Source organism: Triturus cristatus, chromosome 2_1 (assembly GCF_964204655.1).
Source record: "Triturus cristatus chromosome 2_1, aTriCri1.1, whole genome shotgun sequence".
Classification (NCBI taxonomy): Eukaryota; Metazoa; Chordata; class Amphibia; order Caudata; family Salamandridae; genus Triturus; species Triturus cristatus.
The window spans coordinates 495,373,519-495,394,265 of record NC_140581.1 but is presented as its reverse complement, the minus strand read 5'-3'; the positions used below and the strand labels follow the sequence as shown (position 1 = coordinate 495,394,265).

The 20,747-nt window shown below is 47.8% G+C and overlaps 2 protein-coding genes across 2 annotated transcripts in view; one reads left to right on the top strand and one right to left on the bottom strand.

Moving 5' to 3' along the window:
* The window catches only part of MRPS27 (mitochondrial ribosomal protein S27), a 419,683-nt gene extending 407,350 nt beyond the window's left edge, over positions 1-12,333 (bottom strand). Inside the window, exon 1 of the mRNA XM_085632352.1 lies at positions 12,177-12,333. Coding sequence (XP_085488478.1) covers positions 12,177-12,261 — 85 coding nt within the window. The 5' untranslated portion in view covers positions 12,262-12,333. The remainder of the gene's footprint in view (positions 1-12,176) is intronic.
* Positions 12,334-12,425: 92 nt separating this feature from the next.
* Positions 12,426-20,747, top strand: part of PTCD2 (pentatricopeptide repeat domain 2) — a 280,197-nt gene continuing 271,875 nt past the window's right edge. Inside the window, exon 1 of the mRNA XM_085632353.1 lies at positions 12,426-12,602. Within this exon, the coding sequence (XP_085488479.1) occupies positions 12,500-12,602 (103 nt within the window). The 5' untranslated portion in view covers positions 12,426-12,499. The remainder of the gene's footprint in view (positions 12,603-20,747) is intronic.

Genomic DNA, 20,747 nt, shown 5'->3' with positions numbered 1-20,747 from the left:
CCAGGCCAAGGGCAGGCCCGTCTGCGCCCGTCCGCGGCCGGACGAGGCAGGGCAGGGCCACCCCCCTAAGGACTTGGTTATGGGGACATCTGCAATGTTATGGTAAAGTTTGTTTAACATTTTACTGTAGTAGAATTCATACTGTATGGATGCTTCGCTATTATTAATATCAATATGAGTAAATGAAAACTAGGAGTAGGCCAGGGTGTTGTAGGGACTCTTGACGCTTTTCTGCTGAGGGCAGAATTGGGTCTTATCAATGAGATCAAACTGACAGAGCGAAGGTTATCCCTTGAACCTCCCCCCCCCCCCCTAGACTTTCCCGGACCCCTGTACTCACTGATACGAGTTCAAAGTCCATCCAAGAGGCACCCCCTATACGGAATAGATCGCCATTATGTACCGACCCTGAAGCGGTGACGGAACTTGCTTCCTCCTTCTTGTCTTCCGACTTAGAATGTAGTCCCATCACACCCAAAGTAACAACTAGAGCCCAGAAAGCCTATTTAAGTTCACACCACTCTGCTGACCCTCCACCCAAGAAAAAGAAGGGCCCGAGGACCGCAGAAACAGAGCAGGCCTGCCCAAAAAAAACCCGGGAAGAGATCGAGATTTGTTACAAGCGAAAAGGAGCCCAATGAGGGTCCCCTTAACACTATCTCCCATACTGAGACAGAAAAACTTGCCAACGCCACACAAGAGGGGAACTTTTGGGGTAGATTGGAAACAATGTTTACTGTATTATTGGAACCAATTCCACTAAAATTAACAACGGTAGAAGCCAGGTTGATTAAGGTAGAAGAGATGATAAGCTGCAAACCGTCGGACTTACCAGTTGTTAGTTCTCCGATAATTCATGGTACAATAAACAACAGGGGGAAGGGCAAGGGGGCTGGTCAACCTGAAAGTTCCTCCTTGAATAGACAGGTAAATAGACAGACCCACACTAAGAGCTCTTCTAATAACATCGTTCGTAGTACAGCCAAAGCCCTTAGTCATTCTGGGCCTCCTCCTTGGAAAATAGGACCCCCCACAGTAGAATCCAGTATTTCCGCTATTACAGAAAGAGGAGCACTAGGCCCTAAGACGCCTGACGGAAATAAGGAAGTGGAGAAAGATATTTTCTCACAAGATTACCATGACAAGCCTCCCAATTCCTCACAAAATCTAAATTTGCCACCAGAAGCGACCCCGTACACGGCCATCCTGGCCAACGTACCTCCCCTGTCACATAATGCCTTCGAACACTGGTCAACCTTAAAAAATAAATCATTACACTTCTTAAGTTCAAGGACTGGCATTAGTAACACCCTCTTCTCAGAATTCAAAATGGTACGGAGAATAAGGTGGGTGGGCAACTCAGCACAAACTTTGCAGGGAGTCTGTGTTGTTTTAACTTTTAGTTTGTCAGATCTGGTACATACAATCCTGGAGAGGAGAGGTAACGAGTCTGTGAATCCCAACGACATCAACATCCTTCCACTCTGATTTTTCTACCAACCGCCCAAACATTTTATACCACGATGGCGTGCGCCTATAGGTGAAAACTTCATGGGTAACAGGGAACCCAGATACTTGGTACCAGTGAGCAACCGTTTTAATGTCTTGAGCTCACTGGAAAAGATCGATTGACTGGTCTCAGGGGAGTATGGTCAACCCAAAACCCTACCCGTTCGGTCCGAAGCCAGGGGTAATCGAGGTTTTGCTGAGGCAGAAAAGGTTGTTCCCCTCCCCACTTTCACTGGTAAAAGCCACACAGATGAGGACCTAGGGAAATCAGTAGTCTTAATGGATCCCGTGGGTTGTACAGACAATTCCCATCTACATAGTAACACATTTAAGGAACCACTGAGGATAATAACCCCTACTAACATCCCCGTCACTGGTAAATTACTTCTTTGTAATATCGCTTCACGGAATATTGCGGGTACTTCTTCCAAGCTAAATAACACTCTGTGGTGGGACTTTATCTTGCAATTCGAGGTCTTATGCTTTCAAGAAACCTGGTCAAGGGAGGCGACCCATATGAATGGTTACAGGACATACCACACCCCAGTGATAGATAGTCTAAGTGGTAGGGCTAAGGGGGGGCTATGCACTTATATATCTTGCAGCTTAAAAGTGGAGGTAATAACGATGTTTGTTAGTGATCCTTACTACCAAATGGTCATTCTGTATTTGGACACAAAACACTGTATAATCGTGACCAACTTTTACATTAATATCCCATCTGATAAAGTGGGAAATTTAGTAAAAGATATGATCAAATCGTTGAAATCTGCGTGTAAAAATAAGGCAAAAGACTTAGTGTTAATTCTGGCAGGGGGGTTTAACTGTGCACTATGCACCAATGCTGATAACTTATGTGGTGTTCTGAATGAAGATGAGGCATGCTCATCCCACTTTCGGCATTCCGTGTTGGGAGAGCAACTTAATGAATTAATTTTCAGCCTTAATTTGGGCTTTGTAAATGAATTAGGTCAACCACCCACCCCCATGCCTTGGACATTTAATGGTAGGGGATTTCACACGACGATAGATTACATTTTAACATCTTGTAATTATGTGCATAGGTTGCACTGGTTTACTGTCTCAGATAATTCTCTCAGCGATCACTTTCCACTGTGTTTGTCAGGGATATTACCCTCTAGTAGAGCAGTTAGATTTGATAAAAATGACCAGCTGTTAGAAAACATAGCGATCGGGAGATTGAATGGGTATTCCCTGCGCTGGGCCATGGTGGACCAGGTAGCAACAATAAAGACAGTGGTGGACAAATGTAGATCTGCCATTGGGACTTGTTTGAATGAATCAGCTTCCCCAGATAATATCATGGCCTCATTCCAGGTGATATCCAATGCAATAAAAGAATCCCTCCTAAAACATACTAGCAGCAGCAGACACTCAAATTGATGGTTTGAATCCAGGTGTACCCTGGCATACTCCCTTTTATAAAAGGAGTTACATAAAACTCCTAGAAACTTAGATGACGTGAGGAGTGCTAGAGTGGAATATAAAGCAATAAAGGCCAGAAAAACTAATTTTTGCTCAAGAGGATTGTAACTCTCTGACTTGTTATTTACCCTGGACGAGGTGGAGCGGGCCCTATCCTTAAGCAAGGGTGGTAAGGCTTCTGGATCGGATGGGGTCCCCATAGATCTGTTCAAATCAAACATTTCCTTGTGGGGGCCCATTCTGGTCCAGGTACTTACCGCGAGCTGAAGCACCACTTTCCCATCGACTTAGGTAGAATCTACTATTGTCCCTATCTTTAAAAAGGGGGACAGACAGGACCCTGGTTGTTACCAGCCAATCTCCTTGCTGGACGCAGTAACTAAAGTTATAGGTAGGATTATCTTAGAATGCATCCAGGACTGGGCAGAGGAGAACTCTGTCCTATCCGACCTGCAATACGGATTCCGAGCAGGATTGGGAACAGTGGAACAGGGTTTAAATCTGTCTATCTTCGTGGGGAAGTACACAAGGGCAAAGAAGGGGAACTTATTTTTAGTGTTTGTGGATCTCACAGCCGCTTTTGACTGTGTCGTCCACAACAAACTCTGGTCTATTTTAAAAGTCATGGGGGTTGACGTTCAGATTATCGATTTTCTTAAGTGTTTTTACTGTGACGCCAAGGCGTGTGTCCGCTATGGACTGAGGGGCGAGCATTCGACTGCATTCCCGATTAGGAGCGGAGTCAGGCACGGTTGCGTCCTGTCTCTGTTCCTTTTTAATCTCTATACCAACAGCCTGGAGGAGGCCAACCCGACGGATAATAATGACTTTCCTCAGGTAGCAGGACGTCAAATTCCAGCCATTCTTTACGCAGATGATGCGGTGCTGATGTCCCGCACACAAGTAGGTCTTCAGAGGGTGCTGGACAGTTGCTCCCATTTTATGAAAGATCTTGGATTAAGAGTAAACTCCTTTAAGACCTTTATTATGCGATGTGGCCCTGGTGTCAAGAAATCTAAAGATATGTTTGTGGCAGGACAGAAGATTAGGGTAACCAAGAGGTTCTCATATTTGGGAAAACGTTTTGCTCATAATGATACTTGGGCACAAACTGTAGCAGCGAAAAAATTGGTACTCCTAAGAACAACATCTTCCCTTACTAACTTTGCCAGGAAACTGGGAAAAAGGTCACCTGAGAAGCTTATTAAATTCTATGGTCGCTGAACACTTGGGCTTCTCTTTTTTACCGGCCCTCACGCTCTGAAGGACGCTACGCTGTGTGTTGTGCTCTGCCAAAGGGGGAAGATCATCATTTGAAACCGGACAATCACGCATTTGGGACTGGGAGGACCAGGGTGCTGTGCGCATTGCACATCAGCTGCACCTGGCCCTCTTCCTGACTCCACCCCCACAGACCTTATCAAGCCTCGCGGCCCCCGCTTCGCGGGAGCCGCTCGAAGGCTTAGACTTTGTCGCTGAACACTTGGGCTTCTCTTTTTTACCGGCCCTCACGCTCTGAAGGACGCTACGCTGTGTGTTGTGCTCTGCCAAAGGGGGAAGTTCATCATTTGAAACCGGACAATCACGCATTTGGGACTGCGAGGACCAGGGTGCTGTGCGCGTTGCACATCAGCTGCACCTGGCACTCTTCCCGACTCCTCCCCTATTCCTGCTTTCTTCCCCTATATTAATAAAGTTCCGCTAACGCGTGTGGGCGGGACGCGTGCGGGTCGAAGCCCGGGGCCGTTCGAGGACGGACGAGAAAGGAAGAGGACTAACTCCCAGCCCATAACTCAACCTGCACGTCTTGTGTATTCGCCTAGTTAAGGACGTCTCCAAGGGCAACTAGGAGTAAAACATTGTCGACTTTGGGGGCCCCCACAGGTACATTGGATACATATTTTGTTAAAGCAGGGTCCCTTCTTATAGATGAAATTACTGTACTGGAAAGGCGCATTTCTCAAGAGCTAGAATGGGCTAGAAGATCTTCGTTGGGCCCTCTGCAACGTTACCTCTCCTGTGCTTCCAGTTAGTGGCATAATAATGGAAGAGGAGGGGGTAAATGCAACAGTGTGTAATATAACCGAGCACTCGGTACTTGTTAACTCAAAGAATTCTTTATCCGAACATGACTCCTCCACCCACACTGAGTTCAGCTCATTACCACTCCCATTACCTACCTTATCTACAATAGCCACCACTATCGAACCCAATCTGCCTGATAAAGAGTTAACCCCAACTCCTTTAGTTCAACATGATTCTATCACTACACATGCTAGGGAAGGAGCTATCCCAAAAATAAAGGGAGGGGCACAAAGTACAAGAGGGGGCAAAACCAAATTTACTAAACCCTCTTCCCTTCGTGACAATAATGTAACCAATACGGCTAAAAAAGTCACGAACAGATTTCAAAAACAAGGGTTTTTACCCTCTAGTACCCAGCTTAAAGATAAACAAAATATAACTGTTGTTCCAGGAGAGGAGGGCCTTACACTCTCAAATATTGCTACACTTTTGAGGGATTTACTTAACCCTATTCTAAGCTGTCTAGTGAAGATAGAAAAAGCCTTAGTACACCAACAGAAGGATCTGACTCGTGTACTGGAGGGTTCCAATGTACACAACCACATTCCACGTAATAACCCACTAGTTTCCACTAACACTCTCACCCCTGAGATTGCAGGGGAAGTGGGTTGTCTGACCTCACAACCCAAGCAACTGCAGGAGCCCACCATCACCTCTGCAGTGCCCTCGACCGATATTCCTATGACAAAGGCTAATGGTTCAATCAAACAACCGAAGACGGTCACATCTCTTGCGACCACCAACGGTTATGACCCAAATTATAGAACTATTGATTTACCGCCAGAAGCAATACCATATACCGTAATCCTAGCTGGGATCCCCAAACTAAATTCTTCTACTAGAGAATCACCGGGGGCCCTTAAGAACAAGGTAATTTACTGGCTTTCAACAAACAGGCCGCTACCAGAAGGAATATATAGTGAGGTGTTGACTGTGAGGCAAATCCCCTGGATAGGAAATACTAGGAAGTCAATCCAGGGAGACTGTGCTCTGATCAATTTTAGAGATCCTTCCACTGTCTCGCACATTTGCAACTGGCCTCATGAGGTACAAGGGTCACAGATTCACCCCCTTCCTTTGTCTTTTTTCTATCCTACTGCTAATTACGAACCAGGAGAGGATTGTTGGGAATCAGTGTCTAGAAGGGCAAGAAATCAGGTCCCTAGAGCACAAAGACCAACCCACCATTATAGGCCATCACGTCTCGACTGCTTTCCTATTTATAATAGATTTAGTAGTCTCGACATGGTGGACTGACCAATAAAGATAGAGGAGGAGGTATACTTTGGGTTTAATGGCTTTACCAACCCACAGACCAGGTCATTTGTTTTACCTGAAAAGATTCCAAATACTGGAGTACAACAAGTCACAGAGAAAGATTTTGGCATCCCCCTCCCAACGATTAGCTCATATGAGGAATCTGCACTCCTTGTGGCGAGTATGCAGGAAGCCTCACCCTTAGTGCAGGTTATGAGGGAGGTCCCCTCCCCAACCATAGTATCAGAAAGACCTATTCGCCCCTACCTTAAAATCCTATCTTGGAATGTGGCGGGTCTGGCAAATAAAGTTAACTGTCCGGAATGGAGCGCATATATTAAGGCTCAAGACATCTGCTTCTTCCAAGAAACTTGGGCGAGAGAACATCTCTCTCATGTGGGTTTTGCTACATTTTCTGCATCGGCAAAATGGGCTGGTATAGGACGTCCCTCAGGAGGTTTGGCTACTTGGATATCCACTGATTTGGGATGTAGGGCTGTTGTTCAACCACAAAACTCGGCCGACATCCTTGTGGTCCAGCTTGAATGGCCGAACGCAGGTAGTCTCCTGCTGATTAACGTATATTCCAGACCAACTAAGTTCTCGCAGACCTCACATACGATAGAGGAGTTGGCAGTAGTTTTAGATAACATCCCGCAGGGTATCTCTTTCCTGATAGGCGGAGACCTTAACTCCCGCTACGAGCCCCTCCCGGGCTTATTGGTAGATCTAGCCGCGGAAGAGGATATGGAATGGTCCATACCCCCTTTGCAAGCATCGGCGCCTAGAGCTTGGACCCCTCTTGCCACACAAATTACCACTCTAACCATGAAATATGGCTTACGGGCATGCAATGGTAGGGCTACCTCGGATAAACCAGCTAGCAACACTTTTAATAGTAAAGGCAGAGAGTCAAGACTGGATTACATACTGGTCCCCCTAGCATTATGGTCATGTATTATTGATTTCCGGGTATTGCCCAGGGAAGATAGTGACCACAATGCGCTGGAACTGGAATTTGCACACCCTGGCCTAGTCCCTAAACTGAGACAGAGGGAGTCCCTGGAGGCTGGCCTTGGACTCACACAAAATAGACGTAGAGTAAAGTGGGAGAGATTTATCTCTAACCCAGAGAAGATACCAATGCTCTATGTGAGGGTTGTCCCCATTCTCGAAAAGGTTTACGCACTTAAGGTATGTGATACAACCCAGAGTGAATATGAACATCTAGGACAGTGCCACAGAGATCTCTCTGAGACAGTATCCGCAATCCTCACTCGTATACCAAAGAGGGTAAATAGCTGCGTTGCTGGACCATCCTGGTACAATAAGACCTGCCGCAATGCCAAATTAAGCCTATTAAATTCTATTAAATCGGGAATGGGAAATGAGGTAATTAGAGCCAAGAGAGCGGCATATAAGACCTTAACTTGTAATGCAAAAAAAGAATGGGAACACCAAAGATGGGAAACCCTCTCTACATCTTTGGCCAGGGGCGACTCACGCTTATTCTGGCGAACAGTGAATACTGGTTCAATGGAATTGGCTCCTGCATTGGAGCCGAACATCTCACCAAAGTCATGGTCCGACCATTTCCATTCGCTATATCAGCTACCGGACGGGGAACCGGTCGCTTCTCATCTTCTTCTGGTTGAAGATTCCATAGTAACGCCTTTGTTTACAGCTAAGGAGGTTAGAGTGGCTATAGCTGGTCTGGCATCAGGTAAGGCTCCTGGCTTGGACGGTCTTCCGGGTGACCTCTTTAAGCAGGAGCCGGATGTCTGGACTCCCTATCTAGTCCTACTGTTCAATTGCATTTTACGTGGCATGGAGGTTCCTGCTACTTGGCTGGGCGCAGACATTGTCCCTATTTATAAAAAGGGCTCTCCTCTGCTCCCAGCCAACTACAGACCTATTAGCCTCATAGACGTCCCACAAAAAATCTTTGGTAGACTGATTCTGGACCGACTTCAGGTCTGGATTGCAGACTGCAATATTCTGAGCCCCTTCCAAGCAGGCTTCAGGAGGGGGGTTTCAACGGTGGATCAAATTTTCCGTTTAAACCTTCTCTACTGGAAGTCAGTAACAATCGAGGGGGGCAGTCTATACACCATATTCGTCGACCTGCGAGCGGCATTTGATTTAGTCCCTAGGGACAAATTATGGGCAGTCCTCTCAGCTTTAGGGGCCCCGGTTGACCTGCTTAAAATTTTGAAAAAATTACATCCCGAATAACTTTGCAAGGGTAAGGTGTGGCAGAGGAGGTACCATTTCGGAACCCTTCCCCGTTGACAGGGGGGTTAGACAGGGTTGCGTGCTTGCACCCACCCTCTTCTGCCTCTTTGTCAACGGGGTTTTTAATCATTTAAATGAGATAAGTAATATTGATGCCCCCAGGTTGGCGGGCAGCAGGGTACCAGCAATTATGTTTGCAGATGATACCCTGCTGCTCTCCAAATCTCCTATGGGCATACAAAGGGTCCTCGATGGATTTGTTGACTTTTGCAAGTCGCACGGCTTGGAGATCAATACCACAAAAACTAAATATATGATCTTCAACCCGCCCGCCGCAACCCGACCAAGCCCGCGGATAGGGGCTTCTAGTCTTGAGAGGGTATACACCTTTGAATACCTGGGATTCATTTTTAATCAATCAATGAAATGGGATTCACACTTGACAAAAGTAACTCTGAAGTTAACCCAGATGACGGGGGCCATCTCTAGGATCTTGAGCGGGCTGAATTATAAACCACTAGGCCCACGCCTGCATATTTATAAAGCTCAGGCTAGGGCGGCTGGATTATATGGGGGTGAAATCTGGGGACATATACCCAAACAGAATCTACAGATTATTGAGAATAACTTCTTGAGGCAGATGACAGCCCTACCACCAAGTACACCATTACTACCCTTAAGATTGGATATGGGCTTAAGACCAATAACGGTGGAACTTGGTCTTAAACCCTTAATGTTCTGGCGTAAATTATGGTGTTCCCCAGAGCTTGAGAACTATAGAATGGAGTTACAAGAGATTCTGCGCCTCATAAGAGCTGACCAAGTACCATGGCTTCTCTACGTCAAACATTCCTGTGAGTTAATAGGAAGACCCGATCTGTGGTCTGACCCAGCTAATGCATGTCGAATGATCTCCCGCAAATCCATTTCTCAGGCCTACTATGAGCACAATTTACGTGTTTCATCTACGAAGGCTAGTGCGGGGTGTTTAACTGCGCATTTTCTGGAATTTAAAGACACATATTACCGGGAATCAGTCCTAGATAATATTGAATCAACGCTAACTACGAAACTTTACCTACAATGGCGCTATGGCACTTTGCCTCTAGGAGCTCATACTGCCACTTGGTCGCAATCAAATTCAACACCACAATGCCCAGCATGTGGCCATCCATCTGAGTCTGACTTGCACATAATTTTCTTTTGTCGAGCTTATCATAGATCAAGGAGATATTGGATCCTTCCACTCTTAAAAAATCTGGGCTTTAGGCAGTATACACCAGCCTATAGAATTTTAAAAACTGATCTATCTGCACCCACAGTGTTTGCAGTTGCGAAATTTTTAACATCTATGTGGATAAATCGTAATCGGTGTATAAAATCTAAACACGGTGAATGAACAGTTTTTCCTATTGCAATGCTGTAATTTTTAACTGATGTATTTTAACAAGTGGTGTGCAATATGTATTTTATTTTGTATGCTTATTTTACAATATTCTTTTATGGCCCGAGTGGCCGAAATAAAGTTGAAAGTTGAATAAAAAAATTCTATAAGGCAAAGTGTGTCTCTTTAGCAGTGTATGACGCAGGGGTCTGGGGGTTTACTGACTTGCTGCCTATTCAACGTATTGAAAATCATTTTCTCCGGTACATTTTATCTGTTCCTAACAGTACATCATCATGTATATGTCACGGGGAGCTGGGACTTCCCTTCATCTCTGATTTAATAAAGCTTGAGCCTGTGCTTTTATGGCACAGGCTCGGGACTAAAGATCAGGCAAAATTAAACAGAGATATTTTACTAGATATTTTGAAACTAGAAGGGGTCTTAAAGATCCCATGGATAAGGTACGTCCGCAACTTCTTACAAGATCTTGGCAGTGTAGACTGTTTTAATAACCCTAGAACTACTGGGACAATAACAAGAAAAGAATTACAAAAAGGAGGGCCTCTTGTTGCTGGACTCTATTAGAATGTCCTCCGAGATACTGAAACCAACAGTCCTGCACCACCAGTTGATTTTATCCACTTTTAGCCTTCAACCTTATTTGACTTTAGTACCTGGAGTATATGATAGGTTTTTATTAACCAGATTTAGGTTGGGGATATTTCATAGACTAGTCACTTTACCCACAATGAATGACTGGACTCTTAACCTTCGACCTTGCCCCTGTGACAATAATTCCAGCCAATCTACGATACATGTGGTTTTCTTTTATAGATTCTATACCCATGTAAGGAAATTGTATTTAGTACCAGTTTTAAAATTGGTTGCACTACAACACTTAGATAACGAGCATAGTGTTTTTAGAATTGTAATCTTTCTGAAGGAAGTTCTGAGTCAAAGGAAAAGTATGCTTATTTAATCGATTCTAATCGGACGAAGGTCTCAATTTAATACTGTTTCTTAAACTTTGTAACATACTATAGATCATGTGTACATTTGTAGGATACTTTTTAACTCATGTACTGCCTGATATTTTTCTTAATTTTTTTAATGTAATACTGTTTCTTTTAACTTTGTAACATACCAGAGATTGTGTGTACATATGCAGGATAATATTTAACTTATATACTCGTTGATATGTTTTTAATGCTTTCTTGTGTGCTTTTATGATTGTCTGATATAGCAAGCGAATAAAGCTTTCTTTGACTTGACTGGGTTGTTGAAATATCATTACAAATTCTGAAACATACGATGCCACACAATACTAAATGAATGCTTTCCTGAATCTGAACAAGATTTATTAAAAATTAAAATACAATTTAACAGTTGCCGCCTCATTTGGTGAGAGGGGTTACAAGAATAGGCAAGTATACACACAGCACCATGAGCAATATGAACGAACGGATTTAAAGCAGTGCCACAAAGAATGGCACACAAATAAGCATAGGTGTGCAATGTTATAAAGTGGAAGCAGAGAATCCACAGATCTGCAAAACATGTATACAAAAGAAAAACAAGTTTGTACTCTAGACTATGGGTGGGTAAAAATACAAGAGTCCCCAGATAAACAAACAAGCACTATCAATACCAGTGTGGCCTCGCCTGCCGCTTTGTCAATGTTTGTTTTGCCTTGGTTTAAAAAACAAAAATTGTTGGGAGAGCTGCACAGCCCTCACCAACATTACATTTTTTTTAAAAAGTGTTATTTGTATCAAAGAGTACACATTGCAACAGAAGTCCCTGAAACAGAAAGGAACTACATTGTGTGAGTGTGCTTGCTCCTTATTAAACAGCAGAAGGCTGCCACTCACGGTGAAGTCGGCTGAAGTGGATTGTCCGTTGCTCTATGCTATAGAGGGCAGAAGAATGTGAATGACACAATAGACACATTAATAAGCGTGGCACATAGCCTATACAAATAAATTACACACAACTGAAACTGCACTCAAAAGGTGTTGGGAAATGTCAGAGCTAAATAAAACATAAATAAAACAACGTGAGCACTCTTTTTCAGCAATTACAAACTAAAGCAAACAGAGACACGCTCTTTTCTCAATTAAGCAGCTCAGCAGGACAAGGGCGCTGGGCAAGGGATCATTTCATCGGTCTCCAATGCAAAGGACAAAAGTCGCGCAGAGATCGTTTTTGATCACCCGGTAGGCACAGTGGCTATTTGTGGTGAACCTAACTCCATTACCTGCACACAGAGGATGAGGGGCTGCTAATGCAGCAAAAGCACCCCGGCTTGACAGCCAGCACCGCCGCATCATGGAGGCCGCCATCTTGGAATGTACTAAGTGCCCACGTGACAACGGAGGTGCAGTCTACTTTTCCGAAATTCACGTGGGAACTTTAAAGACACGTTTAAAGTAGATGCACGGCTTGTGTTTGGAACAGTATAGCGGGCGTAGTTATCAAATACAAAAAACGGATCACAGGCGCGCAGTTAGTCCGTGCACTCGCGTGTTTCATTCCACCCCCCTGAAAACACTACTGAGTTAGTCCGCCCAGGGGGGCAGAATGGCGGCTGCACGGTGGGCGTGCGGCAGCCGGCGGGCGCTGCTGGGGTGCGGGAGGGGCAACACGGAGGTCAAGGACAGCTGTTGGAGGTGGCCCCATGGAGGTAACAATTGGACAGTGACGTGTTAGTCGCGTTGTTAAGCCCTGACCTTTCACACTGCAAAGTTTGAAGAAACGTTTGTAAACCATTTGCAACGGTGAAAGCATCGACGGATAACCCCGCAACTCCTTCTGTGACTTCACCTTTTCAGTTTTGTATGCTACGGAACTCTGCACGATGTGTGCACTTGTTGGACAGGACCATGCTCACAATTTTTGTAATATTTGCTCAGGAGTAGCGAAGGCTCAAAGTTGTCGGGACTGACCTAGTGACGAATCTGTGTCCACTACTCTGTGTGTCAACTGCAAAATGGCAAATGCGATACTAAACCGAGGCGCCTTATGCACTCGGTCGCCAGGCGCGTTTGCACTGTATCCTGTGTTTTAAATGCAAATATAGTAGCAGGTACTTACTAATCAGAGTATCTGTTTGCTCCTGAGAAGTGCCTGTTGTTTTCCAATGAATGTATTGCAGAAGTACTGAGAAGTGCAACTCCTTTCCCTTTCAATTTAAAGAATCAAAGGTACTCCGTACTGGACAGTACCTGCCCATTTTAAGCGCTGACTGTATCCTATAACTTTATGCAGCTCGTTGGAATTCGCATGCCTGTTGAAGGAACGTCATCAACAATCCGCATCAAATTTGTAACGAGTATACTGTGGTTAAAGAGATGCTTGTGAACACTCGGTCGTTTGATTGCAGTTTTACCCCGTTGCATAGAATTCACAAAACATTTAGGACCGTCTGGAAAGCTGCACCAGTACCAGCTTTCGGGCTAGAGTACCCACCACCAGGGGCGCAACTAAACCCGAACTTCGGGGGGTGTTCCGGCTTTAACGCTGGTTGCGCCCTGTGCGACAATGTCTGTTGGCGACCCAGCCTCCCCCACCCCATGACCACATCTGCCGCGGATTCCCTCGCCAGCACCCATTAACAGTTCCCCCTCAAGTCTCCATAACCACTGTTTCTCAGATTCATTTAGTAATTTAGCTCCACTCATTCTAGTGTGAGGTGTCAGAGCGCTTTACACCACACACACATTGCAAAGAGTCAATCATATGTGTGTAATCAGTGTATAGGAAATGTTACATCAGACAGGACTACAAGGTGTAGTGCAGGAGTGACATGTCAGTGATACTGGTAGGCAATAGAGTTTAAAAGTCCTTATTCTGGAAAAGCATGAATTCAGATTTTAAAGCGTAACATCATTTTTAGAGGTTCTCTTTAATAATAATAATTGTTTTCTACACAAATGAACCCTTTTGGCAAGATTAGAATAATGAAAGTGGGCAAAAAAACATAGAGCTCTAATATATACCTTGCAGTTTGCATGCAGCTCTTTGACAGTTAATGGCTCAATGTTCTATATTAGGATTTTGACTTATAAACGACAAGTAACAAAAGGAGCTCTCTTAAAGAAGCAGTAACCCACTGACATATTCACTTTAAATACACTTTGTTATCTGCATGGTACACGTTCTTAGCAGCAGGCAATTTAACCCTCTGCGCTACCTTAGGATGAGTCAAAACTTCCACTAGACAAACATCTGGTCTCTTTCCAGGAAGACAATTAATCACAGGAGTTAATTTGACATTTTAATTCGTGCCAGAAAATTGCTGGTGGCCAGGAACACAGTAGCAGGTTGTTAGAAAACTCCGGGCAATCGGGTTAGCAGTCACCCGGTTCTTCCCAACACAAGGGGTAGCTTGGCTCGAGCGGTCGGGGGTCAGGCACCGTGTTAAGCGTACGTCACACCCTCACAATAACCATGCGTTCATCCGTTCCAAAAACGACTCTACACCGTAAAAATTTATGAAAGAATCACTTTGTGTTTATCTTAGTTTTTCTCTTAGTTGCAGGGTTATGACACAAATACAATACAAAAGGATTTTCTTCAGAAATAGCAGGTCAATTAATTAATAACACTTTGCAGGTGCAATAAATAGGATTAGGTCATAAATACACAAGGAATAAATAGAGGTGCGATAAATACATAGGGCAAATAAATACTGTCAGACAATAAATACAAGGCAGGAATAAATACGGTCAGACAATAAATAAAACACCTTCAATAAATAATATAAGCCATCAAACAATTGCAAATCAGATCACATTTATGAGGTAGATTGATTTTACCATGCCCAAGTACAGCTTATGGTCACTGGGGTGGCCTGGGGATGTCCCACCTAGAGTGGTCAAGGCTGGGGCCTAAGCTGAGGTAGAATGAGGGAAACCTAAGGTTCTGATTCTTCCAACTACACAGTCCCTCACACAGGTCCCTGCACCAGTCTCAGTTCACCCCCTAGCACTCTCAGGTTGGTCCTAACACCCCTCTAGCCCCAAGACTGGTCTTTTAGGGCTCCACAGGGCCTCAGATGCCCTTTCTACCACTTACTGCCCTTTTCACGAAGATCGGCTCCGCTCGGCGCCGGGTCGACGTCGCTGGGCGGCTCTGGTTCGATGTCGCGTCGATCTGTTCCACTTGACGCCGTGTCGATGCCGTCGGGCGGTTCCGATTCGATGTCGCTGGCCGGCCTCGGTTCGATGTTGCGTCGATCTGCTTTACCTGACGCCGGGTCGATGCCGTGAGGCGGCTCCGGATTGATGTCGCTGGGCAGCCTCGGCTCGATGTCGTGTTCCGGCGTCACAGGGTCACGGTTCCCCCGCTTCCGGGCGACTCCGGAGTACGACCTCCACTCCCGTCCTCCGCCGGCTCCACTTCGGGTTCCGGCGACTCCGGAGTGCGATCTCCACTCCCGACCTCCTGCGCGCTTTACTTCAGCTTCCGGCGACTCCGGAGGGCGGACTTCACTCCCCTGTCGACGCCTCTACTCGACCTCCGGTGTCTCCCCACGACCTCCGTCGGCGCCCTCACTCGACCTCTAGCGGCTCCGGGTACGACGTCTGCCTTCTGTCAGCGCCGCTTCTCCACCTCGGGCTCCAGGTCTCCAGGCTTCTCGACGTTGGGTCTCCAGGAGGATTCCACCAAACAGGTCAGGAACTTGCTGTTCTTCTCCTTTAAGGCCTGTTCCGGCTGTTCAGGTCCGTAAGATGATTTTCTGGCCTTTATCCCACACAGGGCTTTAGGCTGGGCTTGGTCAGTAGGGACTAGTATCAAGGGTGGGTTTCTGGACCCCACTCCAGGCACAAGTTTCCACCCCTGCTGCCTTACTCCTTCCTCCTTCTGTTTCTCTGTCCTCTCTCCTCTCCAGTCAGGTGCCAACTGCCTACTCCAACTGCCAACTCTGAGCTGGCTTCCCAACATTCTAAACCTGCCTCACACTGTCACAGGGTTCTAGAATGTTCCGGAAGGTACTAGTAGGTTCCAGCTATGTCTCAGGTGACAATGGGTGGCCACCATTTTGTGTTTCAGGCCCTCAGACAGAAGTTCCAGGGGTAGGGAAAATGGCTCCCTGACCCTGCATCAACACTAAAAAGTCTGGTGGTTCCCAAAAAGGAAAAATACTAACAGGGTTTGAGGCAAAAGTGGGACAAAATAAATAATGATGAGGAGGGACCACCCAAAGGGCTGACAGGTCTAACACGCGTCCCCCCAGCTGAAAGTGGGGAGAGCTACCCAACCCCTTGGGAGTTCTCATCACTAAGGCGGAAATACCTTGAGAGACCGTCTGCATTGGCGTGGTCCACTCCAGGCCGATGTTCCACCTGAAAGTCCATTCCCTGTAGGGAGATAGACCACCTTAGCAACTTGGGATTCTCCCCCTTCATCTGCATCAGCCAACAAAGGGGTCTGTGGTCGGTCTGAACTAGGAAGTGCGTGCCAAACAGGTATGGCCGCAGCTTCTTCAGAGCCCATACCACTGCAAAGGCTTCACGCTCTATTGCACTCCACTTCTGTTCCCTGGGAAGTAGTCTCCGGGATAGGAAGACCACGGGTTGATCCAGACCCTCTTCATTGAGTTGCGATAACACTGCCCCAATGCCATGTTCCGATGCATCCGTCTGGACAGTGAACTCCTTGGAAAAGTCTGGGGCCCGTAGGACCGGGGCCTCGCACATGGCTTGCTTCAGTTTCACAAAGGCCTGCTGACAAGCCTCCGTCCAGACTACCCGTCGAGGTTGTTTCTTGGACGTAAGCTCCGTGAGGGGGGCCACAATGGTCCCGTATCCCTTCACGAAGCGGCGGTAATATCCGGTGAGGCCCAGAAAAGCTCGGACCTCAGTCTGAGTCTTGGGGGGTTCCCAGGCCATGATTGCCTCGATTTTCGCCTGGAGGGGTTGCACCGCTCCCCTACCCACCAAGTGTCCAAGGTACACTACCGACCCCTGCCCGATCTGGCACTTGCTGGCCTTGATCGTTAAACCAGCTTGTCTCAGGGCCTGGAGAACAGCTTGCAGGTGACGCAAGTGATCCTCCCAGCTGTTACTGAAGACGGCTATGTCATCCAGATAAGCAGCAGAGAAACTCTCCATTCCAGTGAGGATCTGGTTCACCAGACGCTGAAACGTGGCAGGTGCGTTCTTGAGCCCAAAGGGCATCACACAGAACTGGTAGTGGCCTTTGGGCGTGGAGAAGGCTGACCTTTCCCTAGCTCCGTCAGTCAGCGAGATCTGCCAGTACCCAGAAGTAAGGTCAAAGGTACTTAGATATTGGGCAGCTCCCAGCCGGTCAATCAATTCATCCGCCCTTGGGATCGGATGAGCATCAGTCTTGGTTACTGAGTTCAGTCCCCGGTAGTCCACACAGAACCTCAGTTCCGGTTGGGCACCCGGTGGTGCGGCTTTTGGTACTAGCACCACCGGACTGGACCAGGGGCTGCTGGAAGGTTCGATCACTCCTAGCTCCAGCATCTTAGTGACTTCACTGTGAATGCTGGCCTTCACCTGGTCTGACATCCGGTAGATCTTGGACTTCACAGGTGGGCTGTCTCCTGTGTCCACATCATGGACGCACAGGTGAGTCCTACCCGGAACAAGGGAGAACAACGAAGAGTACTGTCCCAGGACCTGGCGGCAGTCGTCCTGCTGTTCAGGAGTTAGAGATGGGGAGAGAATCACTCCCTCCACCGACCCATCCTTCTCTTGAGACGCAAATAAATCGGGGAGAGGCTCGCTTTCCACGTCCTCTGCTCCGTCAGTCACCATCATCAAAATGACTTCGGGCCTCTCGTGGTGGGGTTTGAGGCGGTTGGCATGCAGCACCCGTAGGGGCTGACGAGGGGTCTTAAGATCCACCAAGTAGGTAGCCTTACCCTTCTTCTCCAATACCTCAAAGGGTCCTGACCAGCGATCCTGGAGGGCGCTAAGCTCTCCTGGTTCGATCACCCACACCTTCTGGCCAGGCTCCAATTCCACCGGGTGAGCGTTGTGGTCATACCACGCCTTCATTACTGCTTGGCTGGCCTCCAAGTTGTCAGAAGCTTGCTTCCACAACTTAGCCATTTGGCTTCGGAAGGCCAGCATGTAGCTCACCACGTCCTGGGGAAGCTTTCTGGGAGTTCTTTCCCATCCGTCTCTCACCAGGCTGAGAGGTCCACGCACAGGGTGCCCATACAAAAGCTCGAAGGGGCTGAAGCCCACTCCCTTCTGTGGCACTTCCCTGTAGGAAAACAATAGACAGGGTAGGAGGACGTCCCATTTCCTCCGCAGGCTTTCAGGCAGACTTCTGATCATGCCTTTCAAGGTTTTGTTAAACCTCTCCACCAGACCATTGGTCTGGGGGTGGTAAGGAGTTGTGAACCGGTAGGTCACTCCACACTCCTTCCACATGGCCCGCATGTATGCTGACATGAAGTTGGTCCCCCTGTCGGACACAACTTCCTTGGGAAAACCCACTCGGGTAAAGATTCCCATCAGGGCCCTAGCCACAACAGGTGCTGTAATGGTCCTTAGAGGTATAGCCTCTGGGTACCGTGTGGCATGATCCACCAGAACCAGGATAAACCTGTGACCAGCTGTAGTAGGCGGATCTAATGGACCCACAATGTCGATGCCCACCCTTTCAAAGGGGGTGCTAACGACAGGAAGTGGTTCCAGGGGAGCTTTCAGCTTCACCCCTGTTTTCCCACTGGCTTGGCAAGACACACATGTCCGGCAGTAGGTGTCGGACGACACTTTCATTTGAGGCCAATAAAAGTGTGGGACAAGACGGGCGAAGGTCTTGTCTTGCCCCAGGTGTCCTGCCAAGGGGATCTCGTGAGCCAATTCCAGTAGGAAGGCTCGGTAACGTTGAGGGACTACTAAGGCTCGTGACGATCCATGTAGGGGTGCCTTGGGTTCACTGTAGAGGAGGCCATCCTCCCAGTAAAGGTTGTAGTTCCCCTCAACGTTCCCTGCTGCCTGGGCTTCGGCCTGTCGCCTCAGTCCCTCAAGGGTAGGGCACTCCCTCTGGCCCTTGCAGAATTCCTCCCTGGTCGGCCCTCCCTCCACGTGCCACTCGGCCGGGATGGGTAGGTTCTCCAGTTCGGTAACATCCCCCACCGCGGACTCCTGGTCCACCACCTCCGGTGGCCTATCCGTCACACGGGGTGCGGATGCCGAGGCAGGCTCCTCCTGTCCTCGGTTCTTCCCTTGGTCGGCAGCCGGCTGTGCCTTTGTTCCAGGCTCCAGTCGAAACAGACTCCCTCTCCGGGTAGTCGCGGACCCTGTGCTAACACAGGCCCAGTCAGGTGTACCCAGCATCTCAGCATGAGTCCGGTATTCCACCTCCTTCCAAGCATTGTGCTCCATGTCATTCCCCAGTAGACAATCGACCGGCACGGCAGGGCTTACGGCAACTCGAAGTGAACCTGCAACCCCCTCCCATTCAAAGGGAACCTCGGCCACCGGATAGTGGCCGGTTCTGCCGTCAGCCATCGCGGCTGGGTGGAGTACATCGGGAATTACCTGCTCTGGAGACACCAGTTGGCTACGTACCATAGTCATACTGGCTCCTGTGTCTCTCAGAGCCTCCCCTCTTTGGCCGTTGATGGTGACCCACTGCCCATACTTTATGGTATTTGCGGGCACCTGGATCTTAGGAACCATCTCCCGTTCTCCCAGGGACACTAAAGTGACACCCGCCCACTCCCTTCCCTTAGTTAAGGGCATCTCCTCCCCGAGCACTACACTAGCTACTCCGGGGGCCTTTCCTCCAATGGGAGGGGGTGGTCTTTTCGGGCACTTCACATCTCCCTTATAGTGTCCGACACCACCGCACTCGTAGCAATGAACAACCCTTGGCTGCTGACTCTGGCCAGGATTAGGGTTTCTGGGTGGGTTAGCCCTAGGGGTGAATCCTGTTCCCTTCCCTTGGGAACTATTTTGGGGGCCTTTAGAGAACTCCGTTTTCTTTTCCCCTCCCTCTTTCTTCTGGGGGGCGCCCTGTCCGGTCTTTTGAGAGTCCCCTCCAGTCCCCCTTGTGGACACCCGTGTACTAGCCCAAATGTCTGCCTCCTCAGCAAGCTTCCAGGGTTTGGTCAGCTTGCTATCCACCAGGTGTTGACGCAGTTCAGGGAAACATTTTTCGAGCAGGTGTTCCTTCAACATTAAATCAAACAACCCCTCGTAGTCCCTCACCTCACTGCCCTGAATCCAACCCTCTAATGCCTTCTTTGCATAGTCCAGGAAATCCACCCAATTCTGTGTGCCCAGTTTGTGGCTACCCCGGAACTTCTGTCTGTACTTCTCGGGTGTTAGTCCAAACTTTCTTACGAGCGCCACTTTCATGGTGGGGTAGTGGGTCTGCTCATCCTGCTCTAGGGCCAATAATGCATCCCTACCAGCTGGAGGCATGTATTTGTACAATCCCCCTCCCCAGTACTTCTCTGGCACCCCATGGGCCCTTAAAGAGACCTCATAGGCCGCTAGCCACTTGGCAATATCATCCCCTGCACTATAGCTAGCTACTATGTCTTTTGGCAGATAGGGTTTGGGTTCCCTGGTGATTTCTTTGTCTTTGCTGCCACCATTAGGAACAGTTTGTGCCCCGACTTGTAGGATCTGGAGATCTATTTCCCTCAGCCTCAACTCGTGAGCCATCCTCTGTCCCTCCTTCTCTTTCTCCAGCTTTGCCAACTCCCATGTGAGCTGTCTTTTCTCCCTCCGGTCCGTTAACTCTGCTTCAGATAAGCCACCGCTAGAGACAGTGCTGCCCTTCCTGGAAAGTGTTCTGGGCCCCGCTAACAGGTTCCCCACCTCAGGTTGGT